The following is a 22,747-nucleotide window of genomic DNA, read 5'->3' as shown; positions in this document are numbered from 1 at the left end:
ACCGTTAGCCTCAGGGTACCGGTTAGGCTGGCTTTGGCGCCGATTAGGCGGCAAAACTCCTTCCAAAAGCGTGACACAAACTGGGGCCCCCGATCCGACAATGTCTCTAGGGAATCCGTAAACTCAAAAAACGTGTTTAATCATGACCTCAGCCGTTTCCTTGGCTGAGGGAAGCTTTGACAAGGCTAAGAATCGGACCATCTTTGAAAAACGGTCGACTACTGTGAGAACGGTGTTTTTTCCTTTGGAGAGAGGAAGTCCCGTGACAAAATCCAGGGAAATTTCTGCCCATGGTCTGGATGGAATGGGAAGAGGCTGTAGCAGACCCATGCGTGATCTGGTGGATGTCTTGTTTCAAGCACATACCGAGCAGGCCTCGATGTACTCCCGGACCTCCGGCTCCATGGAAGGCCACCAGAAATGCCGAGAGATGGCGTAAATTGTCCGTCGGACTCCCGGATGACAGGATAGAAGCGAGGTGTGACCCCAATGGATCACCTGTGAACGCAGCTGCTCTGGAACAAATAGTCTATTCGCCGGGCATCCTTTTGGTGGGGTTGCCTCACCGTTGGCTTGTTTCACTTCCCTCTCGATTTGCCATGTCACGGCTCCAATCACACAGTCCGGCGAAAGGATGGTCTCTGGTTCCTTAGTTACAGGCTCGGGGTCGTAGAGACGGGACAGGGTATCGGGTTTGACGTTTCGAGACCCCGGCCTGTAAGTGAGAGAGAAGGAAAAACGGTTGAAGAACAGTCTCCATCTGGCCTGGCGTGAGTTGAGTCTCTTGGCTTTGCGGATGTATTCCAGGTTCTTGTGATCGGTCCAGACCACAAATGGGTGCTTTGCCCCCTCAAGCTAGTGCCTCCACTCTTCCAGAGCAAGCTTGACAGCCAGAGGCTCTTTGTCCCCAACGTCATAGTTCCGCTCGGCCTTGGATAGTCGTCGTGATAAGAATGCGCAGGGGTGCATCTTTCCATCCTTCTCTGCACGTTGAGACAGGACAGCCCCGATCCCCTCATTGGACGCATCCACTTCCACCATAAATTGCCGCTGTGGATCTGGTACTATGAGGATCGGAGCTGTGACAAATCGTTTCTTGAGTGCTTGAAAAGCGGCTTCAGCCGCTGGTGGCCAACTGAACTTCACCAGAGAGGAGGTGAGGGCATGCAGAGGGGCAGCTATTGCGCTGAACCCAATGATGAATTATCTGTAGAAGTTTGCGAACCCGAGGAATTGCTGAACCTTCTTGCGGCTAACAGGAGTGGGCCACTCCGTCACGGGCCCTAGTTTTAGCCGGGTCCATCTGAACCCTTCCCGGGGCTATGACAAAACCCAGAAAAAAGACGGTTTCAGCATGAAAGACGCATTTCTCGGCCTTGACATACAGTTTGTGCTCCAGTAGTCTTTGAAGAACCTTGGAAACATGGATCTGATGAGTGGCTAGATCTGACGAGTATACCAGTATGTCGTCTAAATAAACATACACAAACTGGTCCAGAAAATCTCTCAAAACGTCATTGATCATGGCCTGGAAAACCGCAGGAGCGTTAGTGAGTCCAAAAGGCATGACCAGGTATTCATAATGGCCACTAGGTGTATTGAACCCTGTCTTCCACTCATCCCCCTCTCGGATCCTAATGAGGTGGTAGGCATTGCGCAAGTCCAACTTAGTAAAGATCGTGGCTTGTTGGAGATTTTCAAAGACGGAGGACATGAGAGGAAGAGGGTAGCGGTTCTTTATCGTAATGTCATTAAGGAGGCTATAGTCTATACATGGCTGTAAGGAACCATCCTTCTTCCCCACAAAAAAGAAACCTGCTCCCGCTGGTGATGAGGAAGGACGAATCAGCCCAACCTTCAGGGAAGTTTCGATGTAATCCCTAAAGGCCGCCTTCTCTGGTCCTGAAACAGAATATAGGCGTCCCTTGGGAATGGTGGAACCAGGAATCAGCTCTATGGCACAGTCATAGGCACGATGGGGTGGGAGTGACATGGCCTTGGTCTTGCTGAAGATCTCCTGGAAGTGATGGTAGCATGGAGGAACGATGCTCAAATTCGGGTATTCTGCGTCTGTGAAGGATTTGACAGAAATGTGATCAACCGTGGTGATGTCTACTTCTCGATTTGGTGAACCAATCCCATGGCTCACACAATTCTTTCCCCATCCCAGAACTTCGCCAGTTACCCAGTCTACATGGGGATTGTGTTTACACAACCAGGGGTGCCCTAGGACCAGGGTCCGTGAAGGAGACTGAAAAACGTGAAAAACTAGGTGCTCCTTATGTTTGTCGACTTGGAGCTGAATGGGTTCTGTGATGTGCGTAATAATGAATAATTCACTTCCATTTAGTGCCCTAGCCTTAATGGGCTTGATTAGCGGCTCAGTCTTGGCTCCTAAATGTCTCACCAGCCCCCAGTCAATTAGGCTCTCGTCAGCTCCAGAATCTATCAGGGCATAGTTCTGTAGTCTGTTCGTGTGGTGTGATGATTGATCCTCACTGATGTGAGTTTTCGTGGAACCGCCGCTGGAGTCGTGACTTGACTCACCATTTGGGTCCTTTTGGCTGGGCAGGCGACCACGAGGTGATCTCGGTTCCCGCAGTAGAAACACAGCCCCTCCTGCTGTCGACGCCGTCTCTCCTCCAGCGAGATCCGCGCTCTGCCCAGTTGCATGGGCTCCTCCTCTGGTTGCCGCTGCACTGACAGGGATCCGAGAGGAGCTGACACACCTGATGTTGGGAAGCGCGGGGATCCCTCCATTGTCCTGGCCCGGCGATCGCGGCTCTGCGTCACCTCCTGCAGCCGATGATCCGTCCGTATGGCCAGGGCGATGAGAGAGTCCAAATCCGGTGGAAGATCGACCGCGATGAGAAGCTCTTGGATGGACGTTGCCAGTCCCTTGAGGAAAACGTCGTAGAGCGCCGTGGTATTCCAGCCACTCTCTGCCGCAAGAGTGCGGAAGCGTATGGCATAGTTACTCACTGAGTCCCTCCCTTGGAACAGGCTTCTCAGCTGTCGGGCCTTTTCCCGGTCGGAACAGGCTGGGTCAAATACTCCCTGAAGAGCGGCTCGGAATTCCGAGACGGAGCTGCAGAGTGGGGAACTGCGGGCCCACTCTGCCGTGGCCCAGGCTCTGGCTCTCCCAGTCAGGTGGGAAATCATGAAAGCCACCCGTGAACGATCTGTGGGAAAAGCCTGGGGGGACTACTCAAAATGAATGTCACAGTCTGTTAAAAAGGCTTTGCATTGTCCTGGCTCTCCAGAGAATCGCTCAGGAGAGGCTAGCTTGATCCCCGATCCGGTATATGGCACGGATGGGATCGGCAAAGTAGCTTGAGTCTCTGGCTCGGACGGAGGGCTATGGGTGCGACTTCGAGAGCCCGGAATCTGAACTGAAAGCTCGGTCATTTGCGTTGCCATGGCGGCCTGAAACTCCTCTTGCCGGCGTAGACGGGCCTCCTGGGCCCGCAAAGCTGCGATCAATTGCTCTCGCTCTGCTGGGTCCATGCTGGCCGAAGTGTTCTGACACAACGAGGCTGTTTTGGACTCAGACGCAGAGGAAGCGGTGGAGGGTTAAGCAGCTTTTAATTAACAAAACAAAAGCTCTTTGTGGAAAGTGAGAAAATAAAGGCTATTCAAAAATTAACTGAAAGCGCTCCAAAAGGGAGGAAGTTCAAACTACATTCAAAAACAAAATCACTCTATGACTAAACACAACTAAGCTATACAACAATTACAAACAAAGGTTCTCTCACGAGACAAGGCAACAAGGCAACAAGGCAACAAGGCAACAAGGCAACAAGGCAACAAGGCAACAAGGCAACAAGGCAACAAGGTAACAAGGTAACAAGGTAACAAGGTAACAAGGTAACAAGGTAACAAGGTAACAAGGTAACAAGGCTGTGGTCTATGGCAGGCTTCAGTGGCTCAAACGAAAACACTTCGGCACAAGACAGGGGGAACGCAGACTATTTAACACATGAGGGTAATGGGGCACAGGTGGACACAATCAGGGCTCAGGGTTGACACAGACACCACACGAGGAAGGGCAAGTGACCTGAAACGAGAGGAGTCAGACTTTTCAAAATAAAACAGGAAATGACAAGACACCCCCACCGCGGTGTGACAATCATGAACACGGGAAACAAAGAAACATTTCATTTCACTATCTATCTATCTATCTATCTATCTATCTATCTATCTATCTATCTATCTATCTATCTATCTATCTATCTATCTATCTATCTATCTATCTATCTATCTATCTATCTATCTATCTATCTATCTATCTATCATATCATATCAACACGTTGCATTTCCTTGAAACAATACAATATGCTTTTTAATAAATGCATTAAAAATATAGAGCAACATCTCAATGTGTCTTTCCAAACTTAACCCTGGAGAACCCAAGAACCCTTTTCTTCTGTGGAAAATTATGAATTATACATTAAATGACTGCTATAAGTTCACTGAACACCAAAATATATGTTTTTTTTTTCCAATTTTAACCCTTTTTTTTTTAACTAGCTCAGAGTTGCTAATTTATCAAAAAATATATATACAGACGCTCCCCACCTTACGAACGAGGGGTCGTGGGGGGAGCGGGGGCTGTGGGCCGGTGGGGTTCCTGGCGGGCCTGCAGTGCCCCGTCCTGCTGCGTTGGGTTGGGGGCGCGGGCCGCGTTGGGGTGGGATGCGCTCCTGCTCCTGGGTTTGCTCTCCGGCCGGTGGCCCCTGCGGGGCCCGGGGGTCATCCTTTGGCGCTGCCGCGGCCTGGGGGGCCCTGAGGTGTTGCGCTTGCTCTGTCCTGGCGGGGGTCGACGGCTCCCCTCTTTGGTGGAGATTTTCATGCACGCCAGATCCACCACACCAGCATCTATCGAAACTCAGACACAATCTTCCTCAGGTCATTGAATCGGTGGAGGCTGGTGTCTGTGGATCTCACTCCGCTTCGTCTGTCCTTCCTTCCTTTCCTCAGTCTCTCCTTTGGTATCTTGAGGTCTCCCTGATTTGTTGAAATTTAGATGTCTCTGGGGTTGGTGAAGGACTCTGGGAGGTGGCCTGGTGGGTGGTGTCTGGTCGGTGCTGGATTTCACTTTCCTTTCTTTTCTTTGGTCCTTTCTCGGGTTTCCTGACGGCCTCACGACTCTGGCTGTAAGTGTTCGGTTTAGGGAAACGGTATGGGATTTTTATTTTTTATAGGTTTTAGGTGAACTAATGAATGCACACACGCACGCACGCACGCACGCACATTCACATATTCACCCACATACAAAAAAAAAAAGAAGAAAAAAAAAAAAGGGGCGAGCAATGATGATGACATGTCAAATCGGTAAAATTACCGAATGAACAATACTGAGCTCACCAAGAAAAAAAAAAAAGAAAAAAAATATGGTTTTGTTTGGATTGATTTCCAGCTCAACAAAACAGCATGTTGCCAGCCATCTTGTCACCACCATTCTGGCTCATGTAAGTGCAATATTCATCCACTAGATGGCCCCATGCAGGGGTCAGAAATGGCACTCTGGACTTTTGAAGTTAAATTTGTAGAAAAAAAAATCTTTGTTATTTGAGTAGCAGAATTTATAGGGGCCAAATTTGACCCTGTGGGTTCTCCAGGGTTTTAATCACAACAACCCACCCCTCCCCCAACCGCTCCCAAAGTTCCATATTGCACTGCGCGATCGAGGGTTGGCTTGCATTGAGAGTCGGACGTCCCTGCATTCTTCTGTTTGCGGAGAAATGCGTTGATGCTCTGGTGTGAGCTGTATCGTAAATCGAGCGCTTCCTCTCATTTGGGCACGTGTTGTTGAAGACGAGATGGATAAGGCAATGGAAGACAGGATTCAGAAACCCCACTGTAGAAAAATGGTGAGTACATATGTTTTACTTGCATTATATTTCGGTGCTGTTAGGACACGTTGTGACCGCATTTGCTGCGGTGTGCTAGAGCTAGTGTCCAGCAACGAGTGCTTCTTGCAATTAACCTCGCAAACCACTGCAGGTGGATAATGACTAAACGTTAATGCCATAATGGCTCCGTCTACTTTATGTCTTAATAAGATACTTTGTATGTTACTTTATTCAACATTAGGAACATATTTATATTTATTGTGAGTACATGGTTGGCCTATTAGGTGCATACGGAGGCGCTTCAATCGGCATGTTTACCCCAACGGCAGCCATTTCGCTACCGTGGAGAGCTACTTTCAGCCTGGTTCAGCAGGCTAAACAATGTTGACATTAAACGGGCTACAAAAAAATCTCTTCGCAAGACTGCTGTTTCCCACCGCACCCGCCAGGGCTAGAAAGTTAATATAGTACATTTAGTATAGTCCATAATAAAGTCTCTGCACAAAATTTTTATTCTGGAAAATAAAGTACAGTATTTGAAAAAAGCTTATATGTGAATTATTTACAATGTTGTATTACAGAGTAAGGAGTCTAGGAACTGATATTAGTTGTTGTTGGATACTTGCACATTACCAGTAAAGATAAAGCATAAGTCAAAGCAATTAATTAAAGAAATTAAGATGGGGCAAAATCAATGGAATAGAGAAAGCATGGGAAGAGACTTATTTAGTATCAACCCTTTCATGGGAGAATTAAGACCGGAAGTTCAGTGTGAAAAGGAAGCCGTTTCATAAATTAAGCTTTCCTTTACTCCACACGTACCACATTGATAGTCTATGTATAGTGTGTTCCAAAAATGACACAAGGGACACTAAAAACAAACTACGTAATTACCATCTCTAAATATGCATTTTGTGTGTTTTCAGGCTGAAACACGTTGGATGCGGCGCATTAAAAAATTGAAAGAACACCATTATGCATGTGAGAGGAGATCTGAGAAGGCTCAAGCAAATGTGTCAAATAAGGTGAGTAAGAAGTCTTTGTTTTTATACTGTGTGATCAAGTGCAAAAATACTTAGGTCTTCAGTTGCTGTGTTGCTTCAGACGTCTGCCACCTGCATGAGGTGGTAACATCTGAAGAGAGAAACCCATCTGTACTGTCGGTGAAATTTCTTTCATTGTGAAGTAATTTGATACATTTTGAATTGTTTTTCAGACATTTCACAAAGACAGCAAAGTGATACTTGACCACACTTCAGATGATGTTGGTAATGAGACAAGTGTCCCCGAGCTCGAAAGAACACGCAGCGTCATTGTGAGTACCGTATACTCTTTGTGAAATGTAATATGCTGACAAGTAGTGTCATGATATTGCAAGGCTTTCGTGCGAGTGTCTACTAGACATGGGCTGATAAGAGATTCTGATGGTATGATAACTGAGCAAAAAATATTGCTGTATCACGGTATTAAAATTACAAATCTAAAATGTCTCTTTAAAAAAATAAAAATAATTGGGTAAATAAAAACAGCATTTTTCTCTCATTGAAAACAATATATTTCACTTTTACACAAAATATAGACTATTTGGTCCACTAAGAAAAGTGTAGCATGTTAAGGTTAAATAAATAAATGGCAATTTTTTCAGTTTTTATTTTTTCACGGAAGATGTGAAGAAGATGCATGAATATCTCAATCTCCAAAGACAAGCGTACCAAACTAAACTGAAAGAAGACCCAAGTAGGAAATACTGGGGAGAACTAGCAAAATTAACGCTTTGTGAAATTATCCTCTTTAATCGCACAAGAGAAGGGGAAGTATCAAAGATGCCACTGACAGCTTTTACTTCGAGGGATACCTGATCGACTCATCCAGATGTCGAGATGGCTCTGTCTGATCTTGAGCGAAAGCTTTGTAAACACTTTCAAAGACTGGAAATAAAAGGGAAACGAGGGCGAAAGGTCCCTGTTCTGCTCACACCGGAAATGCAGTCATCCATGGCGTTACTTGTCAACACCCGCCATGAATGTGGTGTGTTGAATGAAAATGCATTCTTCTTTGGAAGACCACAAGCTCACAGTTACTTCAGAGGATCTGATGCAATTTGTCAGGTAGCCCATAGCTGGGGGGCAAAAAACCCAGAAGCATTGTCTTCCACGAAATTGAGAAAGCACATGGCCACAATGTCCAAAGTTTTGAATTTGAAAGACAACAAAATGGATGAGCTTGCAGACTTCCTTGGCCACGACATCAGAGTGCATCGTCAATATTATCGGCTGCCTGGGGGGACATTGCAGCTCGCAAAGTTGAGCAAGGGTCTCATTGCTCTAGAAAAGGGAAAGATGTTTCAGTTTAAGGGCAAGAATCTAGACGAAATTAATGTTGATCCACATGGTAAGAACATGCCTGCATATCTTTAGAAAATAACTGGACCCAGTAGTTTTTCCTTATATTTCTTTAAATGTAAATTTATACATTTTGGTGTTCATGTAATGTAATCTAAGTTTGATCGATTTGTTTGCTGTGTTACTCAGAGACCGTATCTGTAGACAGTGATGCATCAGACACCGAAGATAAGGATGGCAAAGCTATGATACATGATACACTTGCTACATCACCTTCATCTCCACAATCAACAGGTATGGAGATACGTTTTTACATTTAAATTCAAAGACTGTCCTGTTCATTGCCTACCTGAAAATGTAAGGCCCCTTGTATGTGTGTATTGGGATCATACACAATGCAGGGTTCTGACATGTTCACGCTGGCACTGAACAGAACATCTATAAATGCAAACTAATACGGCACTGACACGCTAATGAAAAAGGTATGAATGGTTTCCACAATTTATCAACGTGACAAGATTTCCCCAAAATGACAGTCTAAGTCTATCGGTGTTGCTTTGGAAGTGGTTAGAGCGACAAAGCATTATGGGTTATCGAGAAAGCTATTGTGCATGTTATGTACTGTACTTGTTTGCAATGTTAATAAAACCCAAGTAAGTAACCCACTTGATAGATATAGAATGAAAAAGATTTGGCCCTGGGCAGTGGGAACCAACATTTAACCACTTGGCCTGTTTGAATGTTTTGGCTGATTGGGTCAAACTGAATGTGCTTTTCTCTGTGTTCATTTGTTTGATAGATAGGTCAGATGAAGAGATGCTGCCGGTCAGGAAGGAGTCTGTTACACCGAAGCAAAGACAAGGTATACTACTCTCCAGTGGCTTGTGAGGGGTTATTGTTTTACATGAAACAGGGTGGGCAAAAATATATCTCTATTATTATTATTTTTCAATTTGATAATTTGACGATATCCTACAAAAAAATGTTTAAATCTTTATTCGCTTCCCAGGACATTTATGGATAGACACAGCATTTCTGAACAGCTCCTGTTTATTCTTTGAAACGTTGCACAACAATATTCTATGGCAATTTCAACAGTAAACAACTTCAACTTATGTCCAGGCTGTATATAAATCACAGGAGAATATGCCAAATCAGCTCAATATCTTGGTTGTTACGCTAAGTGAAAAAAATATCCTTAAATTAGGTGATATCAAAATGTAAAAAATGTTAACATTTTAAACCAAATTGACAAGTGTATACAAATGTGTGTATTAATGACTAAAGAAAATTTAAGAAAAAAATAGTAAAATAAGAAAATTCTTACTTCAAATAAGCAAAATTATCTGTGAACACAACAAGAAAATTTTACTTAAATTTACCTGTAAGATTTTGAAAAATACGAATATAATACTAAGCCCATATCAACCACACCAGTCTTGAAAATAGTATTTTGAGACTAAAAACAAGTAATATTGACTTTTTTCAAGCTGTAATACATAGAACTACTTTCTTAAAATACATACGTATTCATTTACGTTTGACTAATTTAGCCTGAGTGTCAAGCTGGGCAACAGGTCCCATTTTAATTGTGTTTGGTATGACCCAACCTGGGATTGAACCCACAACCTCCCAGTCAGAGGGTAGACACTCTACCACAAAACCACTGAGCTGGAACTAGAAAGAGGAAAAATGAGCTTAGTAAATATTACGAAACAATCAACGTGATGATTTTTTCAAGAAAAAAATTGCAAGAGCTCTATTGCACTTTTGATTTGTTTGAAAACTTTTGATTGTTTTCATACTTGCTTAGGCGATAATCTACTAATTAGAAGATATTTGAGTCATAAATGGTCAAATGAAAAGGCTATTGTAAAAATATATTTGGGCAATTTATTACCTGCTGCATTTTTAACATCGACCAAGGCACTGGCATCATATCTATCTATCTATCTATTAAAATCTATGATTATGGTAAACCCACTTGGTTGCTAGAAGGCATTATGTGGTGCAACATATTTTAATTAATAACATAAGGATGTTAATTAGTTTGTTTGTGTTACATACTGTTTTGTGGAAAACACTACTTCAACTTTATATTTTTATGCAGGATCGTGAGTGATCGGCGGTAACAATGAATAGAATACACAGAGACTGATTTACTGTGCTAGAATAATGGTGCCTTTTATTCCCAGCAAACAGCAATCAGGGCAGCACGGTGGCTGACTGGTTAGCACGTCCGCCTCCCAGTGCAGAGGACGTGAGATCGAGTCCGGGCTTCGGCCTTCCTGGGTGGAGTTTGCATGTTCTCCCCGTGCTTGCGTGGGTTTTCACCGGGTACTCCGGTTTCCTCCCACATTCCAAAAACATGCATGGCAGGTTAATTGAACACTCCAAATTGTCCCTAGGTGTGAATGTGAGTGTGGTTGTTCGTCTCTGTGTGCCCTGCGATTGGCTGGCAACCAGTTCAGGGTGTACCCCGCCTACTGCCCGAAGCCAGCTGGGATAGGCTCCAGCACCCCCGCAACCCTTGTGAGGAAAAAGCGGCCAAGAAAATGGATGGATGGATGGAAGGATCGTGAGTGATCGGCGGTAACAATGAATAGAATACACAGAGACTGATTTACTGTGCTAGAATAATGGTGCCTTTTATTCCCAGCAAACAGCAATCAATACACTACAACATTAAGCAGCAGAATATGATCATCATCAGCGCTTACCTTGACACGAGACCGGAGAGCCCACGGTCTGGGTAGAACGAGCTGTAGAACGGCTGGGCAATCGTACGTATTCCACAGCTGACTCTGCCCGGACCGTGTGCCGCTCCGTCTTTTATTCGTTAACAAAAAGTTGTGAGCGTGAGAAACCGAGCTAGCCAAGCCCTTTCTTAGACACTTTCGAAAACATGTTTTGCAAACAGGGAAAACTGTAGTATAAACAAGGCATTTCACTCCCAGGCTGATTCTGCCCTTTATTTACAAATTGTTGGGCACCTGGATTCATACAACAGTTCAGGACAACAACATATCCTTATATAAGAGGTTACATGAGGACATATCAAACCATGGTTATTTTCCCTTCACGTACACATCCTCAAATTGATGTCAGTCAGTTGTCAGCCTTGCATTCCTTTAGTTCCTGATCAAAAAACGACCAAAACTAGTATTGATCCTCATTGTGAGTCCCAATACCTGTACTCGCCCATCCCCAATTGAAATATAAAGGTACAACTGATTGCGTTAAACTGAATGTGCTTATGTCTGTTTGTGTTTTGGTAGGTAGTTCGGATGGAAAGACACTCCTGGCCGGGAATACGTCTGAAGGTAAGCTGTTATCTAGGGGCTTGGGAATGGGTCATCTTTTTCTGGGTATAAAAACTACTAAGTTGTTACAGAACTGTGTGTGTCTTCTTTCAGTGGCATTTTAAAGAGGATATTTTAATCATTATGCAATTTTCAGGAGTAAAAAATAAATATTTTGGCTTTAAACAACTTGATAACGTCATTATTTTTCACGTACTTTGTACAATTAACACTTTTAAAAAGACATTTTGCCACTTGTTGTCGACTGAAAATGACATCACGTGTTGAGGGTTCAGGTAACAACCAATCACGGCTCAATTTGTAAATGTTAGGTAAGCCATGATTGGTTGTTACCTGAGCCCTCAACACCAATCACATTTACAAATTGATCCGTGATTGTTTTTTACCTGAACCCTCAACACATGATGTCATTTTCAGTCGACAAGTGGCAAAATGTATTTTTAAAAGTGTTAATTGTACATGGGAAATAATGACGTTAGCAAGTTGATGATAGCCAAAATATTAACTTTTTACTCCTGAAAATAGCAAAAGTAGTAAAGTATCCCTTTAATTTACTGTTCCCATTTATCTAGGGAAAGCAGAAGTCAAAAAGAGGAAGTGGACAGAAGAAGAAATCAAGGCTGTGGAGAAAACTTTGATGGACTGCATCAGGTCTGCCAAGGTTCCACAGAAAGAGGAGTGCATTAACTGCATTGAGACATCACCAACAGTACTGAATGGGAGAACTTGGAAAGGAGTTAAATTTTATGTGAAAAACCGCATTGATGCCTTAAGTCTGGGTTTTCTATCTTGAATGTTCAAATTCAAGCACTTTTATTTTAACAGTGTTTTCTATCTTCAATGTTGAAGTACTTATGGACACACTGCGTTTCTAGACAAAAGCACTTTTAACACAGTCAGGGTTTTCTTTCTTGAATGTTCAAATTCAAGCACTTTTATTTTTGACAATCAGTGTTTTCTATATTGAATGTTGCTGACGCAGTGTTTCTCCAGTTGCTCATTTGAAAACAATTTTCTCCTGCCACTGTTGCATGCACTTGTTTTGGTTGGCAAATGTGCAATAAAAAGACTAGAGGTCTTCGAAATTGAAAAACCTGAACAGTATTCATTTACTTTATTCTGTGCAGTCTACATTTTTAAATGTGCAAACAATATTGTGCACTTCACTTGTTGCACATAACTTTCAAATGAATAATTTACCCCAAAAATAACATTGGAATTTGTACTCTGATATGCACAGATTAGGGCTGTCAAAGTTAAAGCGTTAACTTTTTTGTGATTAATTAGTTATCGCATTAATCATGTATTCACGCAGATTAATCACACTTTATTTTGACCACAGATGATCCTTTAGCTTGACAGCGGATAACATAACTATATACATTAAAGTAAAGCATTTAATAAATGTTTGCGTCAAAATATTGGGGTAATTTTTTTCCCCATTTTAAATTATGCAAGTAATTAACTGATTAGAAAAGGACAAGGATGAGCGTGTGCAGTTGATCAAAAAATGTTGAAGATGTCCTCATAACATTAAATGTCAAAATAATTAACACATAACTGGTGCCCTTTAAATTTGGCGGGCAAAAAAATAATGATAAAAAAGTATTTTTTGTTAAGCGATTAATTGTGATTAATCAAAATTCTAAGACGTGATTAATCTGAATACTGTATATAAAAATATATATATATATATATATTTTTTTTTTTTAAATATTAAAATATTTTTACAGTGACATCTGCTGGTGGTTTATGACATGACATGTCCCCATGAGGTCACAAAAACCTAAAAAAAAAACTAAAATAAGAAATATGGCTTTTGAAGGTGATTTCTGGGTGAGCACAGACCCCCAAAAAATCTGTGTCTTAAAGTCATTTTTTTTATGAGTTACATAACAGGGATGTGATTTGACCAAAGTGAAATTATCTGAAAATTTAGCCGGGGCCTGGGGGCCGCTGGCACTCGCTCATGGGTTTTCCGTGTTTTTAAGTACTTTCAATGCACTCACATGACAAAGAAATAGACAAAACAACAGCATAAATTTTCAATGTATATTGAACTATCCCATATAAAATGGCAGTTTTAGTCAACTCAAAATCAGTCATATTCAAAAACATTGGACTGTCTTTGCTTTTAAAAACTATCACTGAGAATATCATCATATCTAACTAATGTGATTACTAAGTTAACACATAAATAATGTTGAAGAGTTCAAATTTCATGAACAAATAATTGTATCATGACCAAATGAAAAGTAACTCATATTAGAGCATACCACAAATGTCTTTGTTATAGCAGAATATGTTATCTGTCGGAGTCATGTGCATACACAATGAACTACAAAAAAAAAATTTTTTTTGGGGGGGGGGGGGGGGGATAAAAAAAGCGGAATTCCGCGAATTAGCGGAAAAATCACATCCCTGATAATAAGTTTTTTTTCATGTTTCAAGAGAAGTGCTCACGTTGCACTTAAAAAAAAAAAATCCCTTGCACACCAAGTCCCCATTCTGTAGCAAAAACGTGTGTTTGTGTGTGTACGTACGTTAGGGGATAGCTACACTACACTTAATAGACTCTTTGACCTTTTTGTTCTGTTCTGTGATTTGAGTATTTTCACAAATACAAAACAGTTGGATAAATGTATATCACAAACATACATGTTTCCATTTAAAACAGGTGAAAGACAGTGGTAATCATGCGCTGCATCCAGCATGACGCAAAATCAGGACCAATAGCAATACCGGCATATGTCTGGGGAATAATTTCTACCAGGAAGGAACAAGGCTTTTTGTGACCAGTTAATGCTGATTGTATAGCTAACATTTTCCATATTTTTCTATTGTCAATCATGCAGTAAATATGCATTATTTTTTCTTCATGGTATTTCCTTTTTCAAACGGTTCTTTGCGATGGGACAATTCCCTCAGCTGAGAAGAATGATGTGAAGGCTTCCCTAAACCTTCATAGCCTTCTTGGTGCAGGTGGTGCCAGGAAGATTTCTCAGGCCTGGCAGTGATTCTGCCTCGTCAAAGTGCATGCTTGTACTCACATCAGATTCAGGTCCCTGGGTTTTCCTCATGTAGTTATGCACAGATAGTCTTAACACAAATCTCTTTTAACTTCGCGACGCACCACTATGGGACGCCTGTACATTCTCCACTGAGCGGACAGGATCCCAAAGGCTTTCTCCGTTACCTGACAAGCTTGAGAGAGACAGTAGTTAAAGATGGCGTGCTCTCTTGGAATGATGCGTCCCCGGAATGGTCTCATGAGATGTTTCAGCAGTGGGAAGGCCTCATTTGCAACAAAGACATGTGGCAGGGGTCCTTGATGTTCAGCTCCTGGTAGTGGCTGGTCAGCAGGCAGGGTGCCAGCGTACAACGCATTACCAATAGTTGAGACGGCCATAATCCCACTTTCTCTAGTTCTTCCGTAGTCTCCAATATCTATCACTCGGAAACAACAATCAGTATCCACAACTGCCAGAAGAACTAATGAGAATGTTCCCTTGTGTTTGAGAGGGGCTCTATTATACTGCTTCTCAAACTTCTCTGCAATTGACGTCCACTCGTCAGCGGTGGGCACGGCCATGAACTTTATTCCCAAATAGCTGATGGAACCGTCTGGAACCATCTGGAAGCTAATGCCGATTGATCCGAAGGCTTCACCTGTGGCCAAGTACCTGCAGCACAGAAAACATCGCATTAAAATGAGGTGCACCTAAGATACATCTCATTCTGTTATTTTACTTTTAGGGCTGCACAGCTGATGTCATCAATCATATATGTATTCTATTTATATGATGTTGTACAGTGTGTAGATGAATGTGTATAATGTAGTCTATGACTGCCTATCTTCTTCCACTTTAGCAGAAAACTATTACTATATAATTTTCTATCAGTCAATATCGTCAAATATATATATATATATAGATAAATATATCGTATCAATAGTCTTTTTTTCAGAGTAAAAAAAAAAGATGATTTTATGTAATTTTATTTTAACATACAATCTTACCTTTAACTCTTTGACTGCCAAAAACGTTAAATGACGTTTAGTAAAAACCTACGGAGGGCTGCCAAGGACGTTAAAAGACGTTCTCCAATTTTTTTATTTTTTTAGGGGGAAACGGGTGGAGGAAAGCCTTGGCCAGCTGTGGTGAAAGTTTCAAGCTGATCTAGTTAGCCTAATGACTATTTTTGGCCCCTAGATGGCAGCAATGACTCTTGACAAGATTGGGTAGGCGTCAGTAGAAGACATGAGGCGGAGCTCGAGGGGACAATGGCTGGGGAAGGGAAGAGAACATGGCGACCGGTTGCAAGCAGCTCACGCTTGGGAATTTTTTTCAAAGACGAAAGGCATCGACCAACGCTAAAGAGCACATTGATGACGACGATGATCATCATCGATGATGGTGACTCCGAGGTTGGAAGCATTGGCGCGGCAGTAGAAGACGTGAGGCGGAGCTAGATGGCTGAAGAAGCGAACAATGGCGACCGGTTGCAAGCAGCTCACACTTGGGAATTTTTTTCAAAGACGAAAGGCATCGACCAACGCTAAAGAGCACATTGATGACGACGATGATCATCATCGATGATGATGATGGTGACTCCGAGGTTGACGCCGAAGTTGGAAGCGCTGACGCGGCGGCTATGACGACGTCATAAAGGTTCACGGGCTAGCGATGCTAATACAGGTAAACGCGGAGCACAACCGAGCACGCTCAGGCGGACGTTCAATCGGACGACGAAGAGTGCCCCGAGTCCAATGCATATTCATCGGAGTAGTGGGTACAGTCTGCTACTTGCTATTTCCCGGAAAAAAAGGCCGTCAAGAAAGTGTAACGTCTGCACGCGAAACGGACAATGGAAGTGAAACTACTCTGTTGTGCAAATCCTGCTCCCTCTCCTTGCACGCAGGGCAGTGTTACAAAAAGAAAAACTATTTGAAACAGCCACATAATTGTAAATAGTACCACAGTTGCACACATTTGTAAATAGTTTGCGAAATTGTTTTGTCAAATTGTTACACTGTTGAATGGAAATAAACGTATTTTGCAATCTAAAAACACTTTTTCATTGTTGGTGGTGGTGTATTACAGAAGTAAAGCACTATTTACTGTAGGTGTTTGTGGCATCATTCATGGACAAAAAGAAGTGTACAATCCACTAGAGTGCATGAAATAACATCGTTTCACAAAAAGCTCTTTTTCTCCGCTTTTTGTTTCAAAACAGAGCATTTCGGTGAAACTAACCATTTTCTATTGTTGATTACTGAAGAACGGAATAAGGTAGAAAAACTTTTTTTTCTGATGAAAGATGAGAGTTCAATCTTTCATTTGGTAGCATGTGTGTTTCCATAGTCCAAACAACATTTTCTGTGGACCTTAAAAGATGAGTCAAAATGCTTAAATCGGCTGGCACTGGCGACATCCCGTTTCTGAAAACGTCTGGCAGTCAAAGAGTTAATAAAAGGTCAACGCAACTATGAAAAAGTGAAATAAAGTGGTCAATATAAAGATTAAATAAACACCTTTTTAAACAATGTGCTTAGTAGGGCTCGCTATTGCTGAAAAAATGTTTCACATAAGCATTTTATACGAGTCAATAGACAACAAATCAATCGAAATGACAAAAACAATCTCCATGTTAACCTGGCAAATTATATATTTTTGGCAGTACTTATTTTGCTGTGACCGACAACTAGTCCTGCTAGCGTTATTTTACTGTGAATGGCTGATTGGACAATCGCTAGAGCAAGAAATTCTTGGCCTGTCGTAAACCGGCTTTTACCACGATTAACTAGTCTTGCTTCACCCCCTTTTCTGTCTTTTTTCACAAAGTTTTCAATTTGTTTTGTTACCAAAGTAAAAATATTCAGTTATGTGAGCCGCACAGTGACCTAAACGTGCACATGTGTTCATTATACGCTGGTAAATTCCGGGCATTTCTGATACTTCCCCAATGTAACAATGCAAATTTAAATGCTTCCTTTAAAACAAACGTTATATTGTATTGCTTTTACCTGTGACTATCATAAAAAACACACAGAGATTGTTGTAAGTAGTCAAATGACATCTCATCCCATTTTAAAATAAATAATCTTCACAAATCACATTACAACGATCCAGTCTTCTTCCACTGAATTGACCGCCATTTTGACTTGTGACGTCATCTCAGCTCTCTTTTGCAATTTATTGTCCTTCCGAATGGCTTAAACTTTCAGTGTTGCTCATGAGAATAAAAGAAGAGCAATATGGCTGAAAGCAATCAATGGAGGAACGCTGAAAACCATACAGATCAGTGGCGAAAACACAGACACCGGTACCGTGGACCATTTGCATCGTTGGGAACATAACTCCCTATCAGCTGCTCTTGCGATAACTCAACATTTACAATACTGCAACCAATCAGAACCATTCACGGCAAAATAGCGCAAGCAGGAGAGATGCCAGTCACGGCAAAATATCCACTGCCTTCATATATTGTGATACAACAATTAAGACATGAAACGCCGACTCACCGGAGAGTGATGGCCAGGCGCTCCGCAGCTGGAATGGATCGCCTGTAATTGGTGTCCATCCGGGAAATCCTGGCACCGACCCGAATTAACAGGTCCTCAAAATAGGCACAGGTCAGCCGCATCGTCATCCAGAAGACGCTCCAGTTGAAGGCGGTGAAATTCACGTTGGTGTGTGTGCGCCTCTGGAATCTGGGTGGTGTCGTTTCCACACTTGTCGTGCGTCTGTGGTTGCTCGTGAAATGAAGAAAAGTGATTGTTCTTCTGCTGTTTCCGCCTCTTCTCCCATAAGAACAAATGAACACCAGCGGTCAAACTCCCGCGTCTGGTGTGAACTTCACTTAACTACTACTTGTAGTATTAGTCGTAGAAGTGAGAGTTGTATTCAAAATACTTCACACGCGCAGGTTTTAGATTCGTAGTCACAAGAAAGAAATTCAAACCCTCAAAAGTTTGATTTGTACTCACAAGGAAACATTGAAAACACACGGATTATTGCTATTGCTATTGCTATTACGGATACATCTTTTTGACAGTGATCTTACTCCATACTACACTGCCATCACATTGTGGTAAAATACATATTTTTAATTGAGAAAACCAACACAGACTACCGGCTATCACTCACTACGCGTTGTCCCCACGAATACAAATGAGCTGCCCAGTGCCCACCAGTTTGTCGGTTCCTTTCCGCCTTCCACTCGCTCCACAGACCACATCTTCAGCAGTCAGCACTTCCGTTGTGTTACAAAATAAGAGCATTGTATTTTCAAATCGTATTAGTTTGACAACACAACAACATAATTTTAAAGTCCTATTTATTTAAAAATAAATAACCCCAAATCAAACAAATGACCAATTAAGTACTGTAGTCACTAGGCAAACTTTTTGCATACTATCTAAGTTACTGGCTATTAAACCTATTGAAGACCTGAGAACGAAATGAAAACAGTTGTCAAAAAAACAAGGCTTTTCCAAATCCATCTCCAGTGATTGCCGTTATTAGTAATTAAATTGAAGTAGTGAACATGGAAATGATTCATGAAAGTCGAATAAATGTAAATGTTACATTTACAAGTAACAAGTAACTTTTACTTCCTTTTTCAAGTTTACGACGCAAGTCTGACACATCCAATATGTTGGCTGTAATGACGCATCACAGCGACCAGCCTATCCGCTGATGGGGCTGCGCTGGGCGCCAAGAAACCAGGAAGTGCTAGTTGTAAACACAGATAAAAGGAGGTTCCTTTTACTGTTGTCCTGGTGATTTCCACAACTCTTCATGTTTTTCGGTGTCAGGCTGGTTTCGAAAATGGAATCACAGTCGTATTTGCCCGTACAACCCGGTGTGTGCATGGAAGAAAATTTATTTTCCTTGGATGACATTTTGCTTTCGCACGAGCGACTCCCTATCAGCACAGAAGTTTCTTTTCCTCGGCTTGGTTTCCTAGATAAGTCGAGTGACTCGCCGGATATTCCGATGGTAGGCAACCACTAAAAAGGGGTTAATTGAACTCGATGGAGAAAAGGGGAAAGAAGGTCATTATAAAAATGTAGTTTGGGCCTTTTTTCCCCCATTCATAGGAAATAAGTTAAATGTTGCATCATTAACTGAGGTGGCCTATCAGTTTGCATGATGGCACATTTTTATTTATTAAAGTCCCCTTTATATGGTTTCTTTCACTGAAGGAATCAGAAATGTATGATGGTACTGCCATTGTCTTAATTTCAGATGTTTAATTTAAAACACCACACCCAGCTTTTAGATGCAGTGTGACTGAGGGGGATCTTCATCTGACAGTTAAACAGTTCTTACAATAATATTAACAATGTCTCCTTCACAGGGCACAAAAATGGAGTTTCCTTTGTGGCTGTCCAAGGGTTTGTATGAGCAGAATAAAACGATGCTGTCAGTCGAGCTACCCAAAGTTTATAGAGAAGGCTGGAGGACGGTGTTCAATGCAGACCCCAACGTGGTGGATCTACACAAGTTGGGGCCTTATTATTATGGCCTGGGATCCCAGATGCTGCGCTTTGACAGTCCAGAGAACCCAGAAATAGCACAGACGTTGCTTCAGGTAATTTGGCAATAACTACAAATCTACTATAAATTTAGCTACTACAGTTACTAATTTGTTCTGTAAACCTCTTGATGCATTCATGGATACAATTACTGGTATTTCCTTATCATGGACATACTGTTTAGCTTACATCAGTAAAACTAAAACAGTAACTGTGCATACTGAGTCAAGGAGGAGAACATACAGTTTTTTCATTTTTTAAAGGGACAGCTAGGGGGTGCAATCGGATCAGAATATTTTGCATGCTGAAGGGTTGCTGCATCTGTTACCAGGTAGATTGGCATAGCAATGCAATGCAATGGCAATGAAACAATAAATTAGCAAGAAAATACATGTGATTATTCGTATTGATAATTTACCTTGATTTCAGAAATTATATGTACAGTACTGTACAGTAAAGCAAGAAATTAGAAAGAAATTAATTATGAGGTTGATAACCGCTGCAGTATGTCCGGTTAGAACATAGATTGTCCAGGTTAGGCAATGATCAGACCATCTTATCTCTTTCTGTTGTTTAATTGTGGGGAGGGGTTGGGGGTTTATGTGTGTGGTTTCTGCAAAGCCAATACAATACAAATCAAAGAGGAGCAATTGCGTGGCTGTAATACAATGCTACTTAGCTGGGCTGCTTAGTGATACATAAAGTCCAAAATAGAACAAGTATCATTAACTTGAATGAATATATGACTTAGAATTACTGAGAACGTTACATTGAGGCACCTACCCGCGAATGCACGCACACATTGAGAAATGGGGATTTGTAGCAAAGCTTGAACATGTAGCGACCAACTTCGTCTGCCTGTCGGTTAGCGTGGGTCTTAACAAGCAGCATAGGTGGCCAAGAACGTGCCTAACTATAATTGAAATGGGGACAATAAACTGACCAACAGAGGGCGCTGCAACCTCACAAACAGTTCAACCTGGCTTTTTTAACAGCATTGTAAATAGTGAAAATGTGTTTATTAGGGCCCTTTAAAGATGAGGATATAAAAGACATTTGCAGCGCTATGCTAGCATGGTAAAGATAGCATGGCTGAAGGAAAGATTCAGGGAAAGATTAAATTGAGATTTTTCTGACAAGCACAGCTCGTAACTGACTGCTTCGTATGACCAGTCACGAGTAGCGTGCCACTTCTGATTGGTGAGCTTGGCGGATTAAGAGGGAGTCTGCATTTATATGTGAGATAGTTGATAAAACAGATTCTGGGTCACTCGGGAGCGCTGAAAAAAACAACAACCTGAAGCTATGACGATTACGTGATTCCATTACAGTACTTGGAATGACGATTTTGATCAAAAAGCAATAAATCGTTCAGCCACGTTGTATTTTGGCTGGTAAAACACAGAACCAGTTCTAGCTCAGTCTCTGCTTTAAAAATGAGGCCACTGAACACAACAGTTGCAATTTGAAAGTAAATTGCAAATACTGTGAAGTAACTTTGTTTATTGTTCTTTTAGACATTCATTGGGCGTTTCAGACGGACTATGGACTCTTCCCAGAATGCCTACAATGAGGACACCTCAGCACTGGTGGAGCGTCTGGACAGTCTCGAGAAGGTGCTATTCGTGTCAGGGCAATGTGGCCTCAACAGCTTCCAGGGCTGGGAGAAAGGACAAGCTTCCCAGCTCTCTGCCTCAAGCCTGGTGCTCAACTACCGCAAGAGGAAGATAACAGACATGCAGTCGTGACCTTGCCTACCAGCTGGAAGAAACCGCTGGCCTAAACGTCAGCAACAGACTCGTCACAGTGCATTCTTGTCCTGCAGAGACTCTACTAATCAGATCAGCTGGGATAGGCTCAAGCCCACCTGTGACCCAAATGAGGATAAGCGGTGTCGAAAATGGCTTGCGTGTATGTTTACTTGTCAAGTGTTTTTTTTTAGGGATTCTTAAAATAAAATGGAGAATATTAAAGTTCCTTTGTAATTTACACTTCTTGCAGTAATAATTTATACATCCATGATTGCAAATAATGTTGTACTTCTCTTGTAGCGTAGTCTTTTAATCGTCATCTTCCTGGAGATGATCAATTTGTCGTTTCGTTTTTTAATCTTTTTTATTCTATTACTAATGCTCCATTAGCAAAATGACTGTGAGGTGGCTGCATTTATTAACAGTAATTAAGTGCGAACCTTTGTTTGCAGAGCATGAATATTGATTAGATTGAGATTCTGCTCATGTGGCAGTTTTAATGCACTCATCACCACCACCCTCTGAGGGCTTTCATTCTAATACCAAACATTTAAATATTTGTTTGTTAAATTACACTGGAGCAATTTGATGAGAACATATTGAACAACCTCAGATCACACAAGAACAAAAAGGGAGACAGATGATGATCAAGACTGGGACGATTCGTGGATAGAATACACTGTTAAAAAAAAAAAAAATCGTAAAAAAATGGTAAGTTTCCGGCAGCTGGGGCGCCAGAAAATACTGTGAAATAACAGAAAGTTACCTTCTCGTAAAAACAGTTTTTTTTCCATAAAGTACAGTTTTTAACTAATTTTAACAGGATTGTATGTAATATAACAGTATATGACAAAATAATAACGTGATTAATCTTACAAAACATGGGCAATAACTGTAAAAAAAACAAAAAAAACTATTGGGTTTAAAATTGCAA

The 22,747-nt window shown here is 41.7% G+C and overlaps 1 protein-coding gene and 2 long non-coding RNA genes across 3 annotated transcripts; 2 read left to right on the top strand and 1 right to left on the bottom strand.

Annotated features, from left to right (window-relative positions):
* The first annotated feature begins 5,708 nt into the window (after positions 1-5,708).
* On the top strand, positions 5,709-12,548 carry LOC144053955 (uncharacterized). The gene is made up of 7 exons (XR_013294559.1): positions 5,709-5,873; positions 6,782-6,880; positions 7,072-7,170; positions 8,387-8,491; positions 8,997-9,059; positions 11,476-11,520; positions 12,093-12,548. It is a non-coding gene; the product is annotated as an uncharacterized LOC144053955 (long non-coding RNA).
* Positions 12,549-13,887: 1,339 nt separating this feature from the next.
* LOC144053956 (uncharacterized) lies at positions 13,888-18,749 on the bottom strand. The gene is made up of 2 exons (XR_013294560.1): positions 18,044-18,749; positions 13,888-15,203 (listed from the first exon to the last, which is right to left on the bottom strand). It is a non-coding gene; the product is annotated as an uncharacterized LOC144053956 (long non-coding RNA).
* A 509-nt stretch (positions 18,750-19,258) lies between these two features.
* gins3 (GINS complex subunit 3) lies at positions 19,259-22,035 on the top strand. Its single transcript, XM_077568917.1, has 3 exons — positions 19,259-19,523; positions 19,885-20,118; positions 21,580-22,035. The coding sequence occupies exons 1-3, from the start codon at positions 19,323-19,325 to the stop codon at positions 21,808-21,810; spliced, it is 666 nt and encodes a 221-aa protein (XP_077425043.1). The 5' UTR covers positions 19,259-19,322; the 3' UTR covers positions 21,811-22,035.
* Positions 22,036-22,747: the final 712 nt, after the last annotated feature.

This window comes from Vanacampus margaritifer, chromosome 6 (genome assembly GCF_051991255.1).
Source record: "Vanacampus margaritifer isolate UIUO_Vmar chromosome 6, RoL_Vmar_1.0, whole genome shotgun sequence".
NCBI lineage: Eukaryota > Metazoa > Chordata > Actinopteri > Syngnathiformes > Syngnathidae > Vanacampus > Vanacampus margaritifer.
The sequence above is the reverse complement of the archived record's forward strand: the minus strand, read 5'-3'. Positions and strand labels throughout refer to the sequence as shown.

What these genes read in the sequence shown, in the direction of transcription:
- gins3 (XM_077568917.1), top strand. Translation starts at nt 19,323, where the DNA reads ATGTTTTTCGGTGTCAGGCTGGTTTCGAAAATGGAATCACAGTCGTAT. An exon ending in ACTCGCCGGATATTCCGATG is followed by an intron (nt 19,524 to 19,884) that starts GTAGGCAACCAC and finishes TCTCCTTCACAG; the next exon opens with GGCACAAAAATGGAGTTTCC. An exon ending in TAGCACAGACGTTGCTTCAG is followed by an intron (nt 20,119 to 21,579) that starts GTAATTTGGCAA and finishes TTGTTCTTTTAG; the next exon opens with ACATTCATTGGGCGTTTCAG.